The sequence below is a fragment of the Onychostruthus taczanowskii genome, unplaced genomic scaffold (genome assembly GCF_017590055.1).
Source record: "Onychostruthus taczanowskii isolate IOZ18803 unplaced genomic scaffold, ASM1759005v1 scaffold15, whole genome shotgun sequence".
Lineage (NCBI taxonomy): Eukaryota > Metazoa > Chordata > Aves > Passeriformes > Passeridae > Onychostruthus > Onychostruthus taczanowskii.
In genome coordinates, this window is record NW_024498685.1 from 12,568,631 (window position 1) to 12,581,155 (window position 12,525).

Below are 12,525 nucleotides of genomic sequence, written 5' to 3' on the forward strand. Positions count from 1 at the left end.
CACAGAGGATGTCTGCAGGAGAGAACCATTTGCTGTGGGTCCCTTTTTTCCAGACTAAGCAATCCCATCTCCCTCTCCACATTAGAACTGTTCTCCAGACCCATCCCCAGCTCTGCTGCCTTTTCTGGACACACTCCAGCACCTCAATGTCCTTCTTGTCATGAGGGGCCCAACTCAGCACAATCACATGGAAACAGCTCCCAACAATTCACCACAACCCTCTGGGGCCAGTCATGCATTTGGGTTTTGTTTAGTGAGGCAGAAGGGTGATAAACAGCATTTTAGAAGGGGAACCTAGCATTTCCAGGAGACTGAAAAATGAAAGTTGCAAGTCCATGCTATGTACTTGTCATCCTCCTGCCATATAGACCAGCTGGGAGCTAAGACTGCCTCTCCCCAACTCAGGACAATCACATGGGAGCAGCTCCCAACAATTCCATTCACCACAACCCTCTGGGGCCAGTCATGCATTTGGGTTTTGTTTAGTGAGGCAGAAGGGTGATAAACAGCATTTTAGAAGGGGAACCTAGCATTTCCAGGAGACTGAAAAATGAAAGTTGCAAGTCCATGCTATGTACTTGTCATCCTCCTGCCATATAGACCAGCTGGGAGCTAAGACTGCCTCTCCTGTTTGTGCTTTTCTGATTTCCTTTTCAAAACTCTTGCACCATATTGACTTGCTAAAAGCTAAAAAAAAAATGTCCTTTACGTCAAAGAAGTACTAAATGTTCACGAGCTGGTTAGGCTTGCCATATTTATACACAGCTATAATGATGCACAAGTATGAAGTATGTCTGTGTGATAAGATATGGGTATTATTAGTTATCTGGCACACAAGGACACGCGATAGCATTAGTAGGGGTATTTCAATCATCATTACAACTTGCTGGGTTTGTTTCCTATTAATGATGCAAAATTATGGCTACTTTATGCCAAAAATTCTCCAGGGGAAAATAAACTGATGGAAAATATGCTAATTTTCTGAACTAGCATTGTAATTTAGGAAATTATTCTGCATTTTAACCTGCATTTTGACCAACCACGCTAATAAACATGCTCACCTCCATGGAAAAATACAACAAGGCAAGCTCATATGTTCAGATATATTTTTGAGCTGGGTAAGGCTCTGAAAAAGATGTTACGCCTGAAGACTCGGTCAAAGCAGAGTGACAACTTGTATTAGCTATGATTTAACAGGATTACAGGAGGAATTTCCAGGCAGCTGCTCCACATACAAACTGCCTGGCTAGATAAAGCCAGTGCAGATTGGAAATAAAAAGCTGTAAAGGCAAAAGTACCTGTAGGAGGAAGTGAGTATTTGGCATCTCCAGGGAAATGCACTGTGGTATCAGCACAGGGAAGGCCACTTAACTTTTCTCCATTCCATGTGGTTATTTCAGTGCAATGAGTCTTCTTTTCCTGCCGTGAAAATCTAATCATGTACCATAAAACCTGTACTTTGGGTTGCACTTGCAATTCTAAATTCTGATTGCTCAGTTGGCCCAACTAAAATACATGAGGACACACACATTTGCTCTATGAATAGTTGATTTGCTTCGAAGCTCTGAAAAAAAAGTCAAAATACTTTTGGGACTTCTAGCTACCAGACTACAATGGGGAAGGAAGAGTGGGGGGATATTTCTTCTAAGCCTTCTGAAGAGGAAGAACCTTAATAAAAGATTGGTCTGGGAAGTAAGAGTAGAATTTAAAAGGCAGGAATAAAGTGATAGAGTAAAACAAACAACAAAGAAAGAATTTAAATTGCAATTTCCACTTTTTCATATAAGCATGAGCAAACCACAACTACCTCTGATGGCCACCAAGGTAACGATGTGTCCTTTTTACTAATCAGTGGGCTAGGCAAGGTGTGAAACTGGGAATTAAGGTTTCCCTACCCTTTCCTGATGATTTGACCCTACAGAGGAGGCCTGCCAGGATGATGCCTTAGCAATGGTCTCACAGGCACCTGTTTTTGTTTTCTTCCAGCTGACAAATGAAGAACATTTCACAGTTCTTGAAACACAGAAAGTTACACAAATACTTCTTAAAAGCAAAAATCTGAATGTGGTTATCTGTTGGGGATGGCACTTGTAGCCTGTGGTTTTAAAAGTGTGAGATTTACAGCTGAAGCATCAGTCGAGAAGTTTAGGGCAGAAAGGTGCATGCTTCTCTTTATAATCCTAATTAATTTAGTGAAGCTTTGCTAAGACTCAGCAATCTGCCTGTACAAATTTTGTGGCAGTTTTTATGGCATGACAAAGGCATAGAACCAGAGTGGTGAGTGGCTCTCTACAGAAGTAAAACAAATTTTACTGCTTAGGAAATGCTATGGAAAAGCAGGTGCTGAAACAGTTTGAGCATGTCAGCTTGAGAACTGCCTGCAAATTAAGTTTCATGGGTTATGTAGCAACGCTGTCCTGTTTTATAACATACTTTTGTACTTGGGACTTAGCCTGTGCTTTGGAAGTGTTGAGATTTTCCAGATCTTGGGCAGATGTTTTATCTGATTCTGTGCAGCTTAAGTCTGTGAAGTGATTGAGACAGAAGGCATTGGATCATAAAATCATTTACGTTGGAAAAGAGCCTTAAGATAAGTCTAGCTGTAAGAATGTAGCATGTACTTGAGTCCATCCTTCTTTAACTTGCTTAACCATAAAGAGTAAAATAAATGGGGAGTGAACTGCAATAGACATTGGAACAGCAAATCACTTATTGGAGTTCTTTAACTTGGGAAACTTGCATCTTCATGTGTAAATAGACTTTTTGTATCTATTCTTTGTGGCAAATGCCTACCAAAAATCCAGGGACATCCAGGCTCAACTGCATAATGTCTGCATAAGCACTTGGCTTTATTTTATACTAATATAAAATAATTGTCAAATTGTTTCAAATGTCTAGAATTTAAAAGAAAAAAAAAAAACCAACAAAAAACAAAACCAAACCTGTTCTCTTCATCTAGTTCTTATTAACTTGATGTTGTTTCCTTTTTTTTCCTGATTTCTTTGCAGAACCTTGTCTCTGTTATTATCAACTACAGAGGTCAAGTGGAATATCTACTGCAAAATGAGGTATTTGTTTTCAGTTTGTTACACCAGAAAAGCATTAACTTCTACATGAAATGTATCTAATTATTAATCTTAGATGCAATTAAGGAAGACTTTTAATTAAGATGGCTTAATCTGACTTTGAAAGGATATAAATTCCCCTAATAAAACTTGGTCTGAGGTTAGGAAGAAAGTGCTACAAATTTAAAATATCAAAGGTGACTGTTTCTACTTGTCAAGGAACTTGTAAATAAAATCAGAGTTGTTTGAGTTGGCAGTATAATACTTGGAATTAGTAGAGGTATAATGCATTATATGGATTTGCAAAATTTGTCCCTGGTTTTGCAAGCCCCCAAACCTAACGTTTACATATTTAGTATATACATGCAAGCAAGTTTGAAGGATTTAGTTTAGCCAACAAAACTCCCAAGAGCTTTATTTTAAAGACTTGTGGGCTGCCAGTTGAATGCTACATGCTTGAAGGAAAACTCTTTTAGGAAATCTTCTCTGCTGTCCAATGTTTTAAGGACAAATTGAGCCATACCTTGGAAGAAACCACATGTTTATTTGATCTGCCTTCCAAGCTGGCATGATAACTGATTTGATCTGACTTTCAAGTTGGCATGTTAACTGATTTTCTAGGGTTTGAAACTGGAAAGAACAAAAGATTTATAAAAATCAAAGAATACTGATGTAGCATGGAAATATTCCAGTGCATCCCTTCCAGAGTTAGAACTCATTATGCTAAGTTATGCATTTCTTTGAAATATATGTTACAACATAAAATGAGTATTTTTCTTCAGAACTCTGTCACCTATATTTAGGTTCAGGATTTAATCCCTGTGGATGTTCTTGATGCATTATTATTTCTATTTTGAATAGCCAGAAAACATACATTTGCATACAAATTTTATACATATACACACATATATAGAAATCCACCTCAACATACAGACACATACACAAATACATATATATCAATAATATATAACATTTATAAATACATAATATAGATATATACAAATATTTTACATTTTGTGTAAATCTTTGATGCTTTTTCAAAATGCAAACAACAAATTTAGAGGCTGCTGAACTGTGCCTGGCTAAAAAGTAAAGCTCTGAGTCTGATACTGTGCAGGTATTTGCTGAATTTTCCTTTGTAAGCATCATCTCAAAGGGAAGTGTTTACTGTATAAAATGTGATGCAGTCATAACCATTTGGAAAAGTTAGGTCCCCAAGCTCAAATGCACATGTATTTTTCTTTACTGAAGTACACCCACCAGGGTAGTTATTTACATTCACTTCAAATTTTAGGGCCTAAAGGAAGAGGATTCTAAATTCAAAAAAAGCCATTACCTCAACATTAATGAGACTTTGCAATCCACCCTCTGCAACTGACACCGTGCAGATATTCCTCAGACCTATATTGAAGCATTCCTAAATTTGTTTTTGCTAAAGATTTTTACATTGAGTAAGCAATTTCTTGAAACCATTAACTTTTTATAAAGGGAAGGAAGTACATTTTTCAAATATTCATACCGTCCAACAAATATGTGTGTGTCTAGAGGTAAATTTTTCTGTAGTTTGGGGTTTTTTTTAGTAAGGTCTTTTCCACTTAGGGACACTCAATAAGCTCATATGAATTGCTTAAAAGAGCAGGATTGCCAGCTAATGACGTAGGTCATATCATGGATATTTTCATTCACAGGCATCAGTGTCCCAAGATGTTTCAAACCTATAATCATGAAGTATGATTTGCTTTAATTAGTGGCTCAAAAAATGGTGGAGCTCTAATGTAACGAGTAACATTCATAAATATGCAGTAAACAAAACAGAAAATGAGACCCCTTTATTGGAGCTTTGAATCCTTGTTTACTTATTTTCTCTAACTTCTGATTAGATTGCTTAGAGAAGGTCTAAAATTGGGGTCATTGTCACTCCCCCTTATCCCAAGTCTACACAGGAATAATTCTGTCACTTGTCTAAGCTGTTCCCACTTTTCCAAGCTATTCCCACTTTTCCAAGCTATTCCCATTCCCGGCTGGCATTGTTGCTACTCCTCTCTGGTTCACCACAATGCACTTTCAGCACTCTCTGGAATTTAAGACACTGGGAGCTGCTCACAGATAGTAAATTAAGTGCACACATAATTGCTGAAGTTCTGTCCTCAGCTGGAAGTTCCTCAAGCATTCAGTTTTAACCAGACACACCTTGAGATTCTCAGTTGAAAAAAAAAATTAATATTTTGTACATTTTTATTCTTATTTACAAATTTATTCTTCTTATAGATATGGGGATACCAGTATTTTTGACTCATAAGAAAAGCCCACTATCATTATTTATCTAATTAGTAATAATGGAAAATAAATGGAAAATTAATTTTGACATTGATAATAACTCTATAAAACAAAAATTTTAAAAACATAATTAAGATGTCTGGTGCAAAGATGGGATTGGTGCTGTTCGGGCTGAAATGTAAGTTTTGAAATGTAATTTTTAGACAATATGTGCTGTCAAATAAGCAGCCAATTTTGATTGCCCTGACAACCACTATTTATGCACTTCATTTTGAAATCCATTCAAAATGTACTGTTACTGTAGAGAGGACTTTGTAAATTTTTTATACACAGTGTAGAAGTTGTAGAATGAAATAATTTTTTTAAAAATCATATAAATTATTGAAACACCAAAATATTCTTCTAAGGTTCTGCTCTATTTAAATATGTAGAAGGGGGGAAAAATTACACGTTGTTGACTGTAGTTCCTTTGGAATTTCAGAAGATGTAAAATTTTTGTAAGAAGTAAATCTCCATCTTCTTTTCTTTTGGACAAAAACCAATGTCATGTGTCTACACATGAAAAAAGAACCCTTTACATGAAAAAAAGAGAACTCTTTACATGATAATATCCCAGCAGAGAAGTAGTGTGGAAGAAGTCATCATGTGTAGTATTCAGTATCACATCATTTTGTGTGCTTACACTTCTTCATCTGCTATATGATCCTTAGAAGTAGCTACCATAAAAATAAAGTGTATGGTAAAGTAGCTGCTATAAATATTAATACTTTGATAGCTTATCTATAAACAGAATAGCATACTAAACAGAAATTGATACATTCTTCAAGGCACTAATTCTCTTTATGGAACAGCATTTATATATATGTACAAAAATACATAAACTGTGGGTGGGTTTGGGTTTTTGTTTTTATTTTTCTCCATCCAGAGAGCTGTTTCTCTGTTTAAGGGTTACTTTTGTGTATGTCTATTGCTTGTTTCTGCTCAGAAATTACCCTGCAGAGCTGTATTTATAGGCACAAAATTCCTTCTTCCAATAATACATCTCTGCTTGTGAAGAAGAAAAATTCAAAATTAATACTTATTGAAATCAAATGCAAAATCGGAATGATATTTAATATTAATTAAAAACTCTATAGAGTAAATTATATATATATACATACACATATACTCATTTATTTCTTCAAGAAATCAGAGTAAACCAGCATTGCTAATGTTTTGGAGTTGTCAGGGTTACACATAGCAAAGCCATACCATTGAGCAGTCAATCAAGTTCAGTCCCAAGGAGGGCCTAAAATTCTCAGGAGATCACAGTCAGCCTTTTCCTCTCTAGAACCTGTAGTGTGAAAAGGTTTGTGTTCTTAATTAGTAAAAAAACCCCTAACAACTTTATGTTTAAAAGAATCTGACCATCAGATATTTGTGGAGATTTCATGTAAATCATTCCAGCTTTAGTTCTGCTCAAAGGTAATGTGGAATTAGTAAGCTCAATATATTTTTATATTTATTTGTCAAATGACCTTAAATCATTCTGGCTTTAGTTCTGCTCAAAGCAGGTAATGTGGAATTAGTAAGCTCAATATATTTTTATATTTATTTGTCAAATGACAGGTGTTAACCTTCTCAGTACAGTCTGTGCATAGACCTTAAGCCTGAAAACAGAAAGTTCATCTTGGTACAGTTTTTATTTTTCACGCATGAGATGCATGAGTTAGAGAAATGGTTTCATGGGTACATCCACATGCTATAGCACACTAAAAGGAACATTTATCACTACAGAAACATGGAGAATATTTTTAGGAGAGCTTCTGCTTGTTCAGAGAATGTATTTTAAGGTTTAATGAAGTGATAGAATCATGTAGAAAGCCCATGAATTTTTTTTTATTTATTTATTTTCCTGAACATAGAGTACTTGATATTGTGTTTTCCTTCCTTTGGGGATCCAATTTTTTTTTTTTTTTAATTCCCTGAAGTGTTTAATCTAGAACCCTTTTTTTTTTCCCCCCCACATGGCAATATTAAAATACCTAAATTTACAATCAATAAGATTCCATGGTTTTAACTAAATACATAATTTTACAGAAAGCTGATTGCAAAAGTACTCAGTCCACAGGTGTCAGATTATGGAGCCTCCCACACAATATCTATTTTTAGGAGGAACGTGGCTGTTTTCCAACTCTGGCAGAAATGGGTAGGAGACAATAGTGAGGATAAATTCACAGAATGCTTGTGAATCACTTGGCTTCATGTCCCCTCAGAAGTTTCTTTACAGTGCTTCCACACTGCTGGAGTTCAGCCAAACCAAGGTTTTCTCTTAGAATCACTCCTTGATACCAAATTTGTTGTGGTTTTGACTAGCATAAATTTTGTGGGAGATAATTGGACTTCAACAGAAATGTCACTATCCTTAGGAAAATATTGGCCTGTGGTAATTTCAGTGTAGCCAGGCTAAATCCATGGTGTTTGAATTCTGCTTGAGAGGGTAGGATTTTCTACCCCTCACTGCCATCAAGGTTACTGTCAGGTATTTCTGGTCAATGCTGGGTGTCCACTGCTTCCTTTTTTTCCCCCTGTTTCTCTCCTATCAACAGAATAATGTTGATAACGTGATTGAAGCAGCTAAAGCCATCTGCAGTGTCCTGTGTTTCGTGGAAACCAGAGACATCACTGATGCAGTCTGGAAACTCCATGCTTTGGGGAAAGCACAGGTAAAAGTTGCATGTTCATGTCCTTTTTTTCTCTTTAAGACTGGAACTTGAATGGGTATCACTCCTTTTTTGGTTGATCAAGTCAATTTTTCTGTCTTGCTACATTTTACTGTCTTGTTTTCCCTTTGACAAGTGCTGGGTAGAGGCACTGTAAAAAAAAAAAAAAAGAATGTTGACCATGTGTGATGTGGTAGAGGACCAACAGAAGATTTGCCATGTCTTTAACTGGAGCTGATAGTCTCTTCCAGCTCTTTCTTGTTCCTACTCAATGTACAAATCTCTTCTTTGCCACATCACCTATTTACCAAATCATGTGATTTCAGAGTATTAGATTTTCAGATGTTTAGTACAGGTTGTCAGTAAGTTTAAAAAATCTTCCCAAAATGTCATTTAAATAGTGATGGTGGAGTCACCATCCCTGGATGTGTTTAAAAAAAGATTGAATATGGCACTTGGTGCCGTGGTTTAGTTGAGGTGTTAGGGCATGTGTTGGACCCAATGATCCTTAAGGTCTCTTCCAACCCAGTCATTCTCTGATTTTTTTTTTTCAGATTGAAATGTCCCTGCTATTTATGCAAAAGGTTACTAGCACGACACAGTCCTGATTTTAGCTGAAATACTCTTATGGGTTTTCCAGGGGTTTCTATATAACTGTGAACTGGGACTTCGGAGGGCAGTATCCCTTAGTTTGGTCATCAGCTGCTTTGGTATGACCTTAGAAAAGTCACTATGACCTGATTTATACAAGTTCTGAGCACCCAAAAGCTCTTTTGAAGTCAGCATTTTGCAGATACAGGTGCTCAGCAAATCTGAAAACCGAGCCATTATTCACTTGGATTTACTCTGGTGTAACTGTAGAGTTGTGATAATTTTTTGCCCATCGTAAGGAAATCCCCACTTCACACTTGAAGAGTCACTGAGGAATTCTGTCCAGTCCTTGCATGGTCTTGTGTCATTGTTTCTCCCAGTAAATACCATTTAGAAAAACATGCCAGTCTCTACGTGATGCTTGCCTTCAGACCATTACCGACCTGCAAGACTTTTATCCTTTCTCTTTACTGCTGGGTTTGATTTTGTTTTTTCCCCATGGCTTGTGCTGTGTGTAAGAACACCCAAGACTGAAGAACCAAGGCAGCTCTCGGGTTTTTGGTTTGTTGCTCAGACCTGACCAGCTGATTCACTGAAGTGGCTTGTCTTGCTTCCCTTCTAGTTCATGCTTCACTGCAAATCTTGCTTCTATATCATCCTAAATCTTTTAATTTCTGCTTTGGCATCAATTGTTAGAAATCGCTACTGGGGGTAAATTCCTGCATAAATGAGTCTGTGTTGGCACACATTTTATCTGGCATGATGTGGAATCAAATGGAAAAAAGAATATCCTTTTAAGAAAAGCTCTTCTTGGATATTAGAGGGTAAATACTGTAGTAAAAGAGATAAAGGAACTAACAAGGGATTCAATGATTTGCTTTTGGTTAAATTCCAGATTGTTTTAAGAGGTGTCAGGATGAACAGTGTCTTGTCCTTGAGACAAGAATTTTCTCAATCCAGAAAGTTTCTTAAGAGATAAACAAAGAGCTGGGTGGAGTTAAAATATAGAGAGGAAAGCAGCAGAACTTTGTTTTAGAAAGGAATTAGAGCAGAAGAAATGTATTGGGACTAATTTGTTAAAAACTTTTTTTAGGTAAGAAAAATTTAGTGTATTTTATCTTTTAGTGCTCAGGTCAGCCCTGTGAACCTAATGTGTAAACTACCTCTTACAACTGCTTTATATATCCCTTGGTCCATTTGCAGCTCCATCCTCGCTATTTTTGAGAAGAGAAATAGTTGCAGTGGTCAGAGACAAATCAGATCCTATTAGTGGGGCTCATCCTAAGTCAGAAAACCCCACATACCATGCAGAATTACATAATGGGATAAAACCCTAAGAGTACAGGCCATCTTTTTCAAGTCTTAGTTTTATTCACATTTTCTTCTGCTGGTCTTCTGAGTCATTGTCATGCAAATATTGATTTTATTTTTGAAATGAATTGGCTATTAATAAGCAAATAATTAAATTATGACCTGATCTATCTTGTTGTAGAAAGAAACAAAAAAGCTCTGCTCCAAATGTTCCCTGTTTGCTCCTGCTCATTCTCCAGCATGTCAAAATGTCCAACTCCACCATACAGACTGTCTTCAATATTTACAACTTCTCCCAAAGCAATTTCCATGATCTTCCTCACATGGAGGGAGCAATACACTTCCCTTTTCCTGTTCTACCTGTTTAGATTATCCTTTCAGAGCAAGGCACACCTCTCCTTATCTCTGTGTGCAGTCTCCAGCACAGCAGAGTGCTGGTCCTGGCTGTGATCTCCAGAGGCTGCAGCTGATAAGGGCTGATGATAATTAATGACACTGTGTGCTCATCTGTAATGAGAAACATGATCCTGTTCTGAATAGCCTCTTCTGAATGCTGAAAAGATTGTCCTGATTGAAAAGTCTTAAATATTTTTCTGTTCTAATGTTCAATAGAAGCTGCTTCACATATTATGGGGATTTTTGAAGGAGTTTTGAATGAGCTAGAGACAAGACCTCCGAGTTTTTAGATGATGTGATTTATTTTCTCATCTGCTATACAGGCAGGGAGGGTGAGTTTGGCTCACATCTTTACTGCATGGTTCAGAAAGTCACAAGACCCTTAGTTGCAAGACTTTTTAAGGATTTATTGACTAATAAAATACTGCCAAACAAGGATATTTATGTTTTTGACTTAATCCTTAAATATTTTGTTTTATGGACTCATGTTACAGTGTAAGCTGTAAGCTTTCTTAGCCAATCATTTTATGACACACAAACTGCAGTACTGCATGCTAATCTCCTTGTTTACCTTTGTAACTACTTTTATTTTTTCTGTATCTTAAACTCCAAAACTTTAAACCTTCTGCCGCTTAACGTGTTTTTGCTTTAAACTACAAATCCACATTCTCTTTTCTAGCACCTAAGTTTGGATGCCTCTTCTAAGGTCTCAAATCCTCTGTTTAATTCTGAGATTTGGCTTACAGGCCCAAAGTTCTAAGCATTCTTTGCATTAGGGATTCTAACAACATATCTCTTGAAAACTACTGCCTAGATTGACTTTCATGCTTTAAAGTTTTTCAGTTATTGAGGTTTTGTTCTCTTAATGCTGCCTTTCAGGCTTGGTTAGCTGAGCTGGTTCTCTGTCCCTTGAAGCCTTCCTGTAAAAGCTGTCTGTGCCCTTGACTGCCACCTCTGTCCCTCTGACTCCCTCTGTGCTGAAGCAGACCTGACTAACAACTGACTTCAAAAGCTGTTGCTGCTGCTGGCTTTTCGCTCCTTTGAGAAATAGCTGCTAGGACAGTCCATAGACCTCAGCAATCCAGAAAAGGTTGGGCTTTGATTCCATAAAGAGCTTCATCTTTCTCAGCAGCTGAACTATAAATGTCATAAAAGCAGTAAAATCTATTCCTGCATGTTTTGTAACCTGAACACTGTCCCATTTCGTGAGAATAGTCATTACACATTATATGCAACTGTGGTATTTGCTGGGAAATGTCCCAACGAAGGAAGGAATGATGCATCTGACTCCATGTGCTCAGAAGGCTAATTTATTACTTTATAATACTATCATATATTAAAAAATACTATACTAAAGAATACAGAAAAGATACTTAGTGAAAGCTAAAAAGATAATGAATCTCGTGACTCTTGCGAGTCCCGACACAACTTGGCATTGATTGGCCAAAGAGTGAAAACAACTCACAGCAGAATCCAGTGAAACAATCTCCAAACACATTCCACATGAGCACAACACAGGAGAAGCAAAGGAGATAAGAATTGTTTTCCTTTTTCTCTGAGGCTTCTCATCCTCCCAGGAGAAAAACCTTGGGCAAAGGAATTTTTTCAGTGAATGCCACATGCAACTACCTCACGTGTAGAGTATAAATGTAATAAATCAGATTGCATCTCTATTTGTCAATATTTATGCAAAGACAAATTGACCAACTTTCCTGTCTGTTGCAACATATGTAGTCAAAATTAGTACTCAGCAGCCAGTTATTCAATGGAGTAGCAACCCCCCCAAACCTCTCTGATTTTAACTCATATTGAATGGCAGGATCATTTTTTATGTGAATTTTGGGTACTGAAGAAATTATTAAATGTTAAAATATTTCTGTATTTTACCGTATTACTTAAATTGTTTCTATTATGTTCATCAGTGTAGTACCAAAATATTTTGTTAGGAGGAAGAGAGGCTTTTTTTCAGACAAGCAGGTAAACTGCCCCACAAATTGAGATTTTTGAGGCTACCTGTTACATTTCAAGCACTGCAGCATTACACATCTGCTAAGGAAGAGGTGCCAGGAAAACATTCTGACTGCTTTTCCACATGGTTTCCTGATGCTTTAGTGTAATAGATGGTGTGGTTTTATGTGGAATATTTTTTAACACGTCCATTTGGCACAAGTGCACATAAAGCC

At 36.8% G+C, this 12,525-nt stretch overlaps 1 protein-coding gene across 1 annotated transcript in view; it reads left to right on the forward strand.

The window, feature by feature from the left end:
• Positions 1-12,525, forward strand: part of PIK3C2G (phosphatidylinositol-4-phosphate 3-kinase catalytic subunit type 2 gamma) — a 186,195-nt gene that overhangs the window by 24,767 nt on the left and 148,903 nt on the right. Inside the window, 2 exon segments of the mRNA XM_041398704.1 lie at positions 3,009-3,074; positions 7,931-8,053. Coding sequence (XP_041254638.1) covers positions 3,009-3,074; positions 7,931-8,053 — 189 coding nt within the window.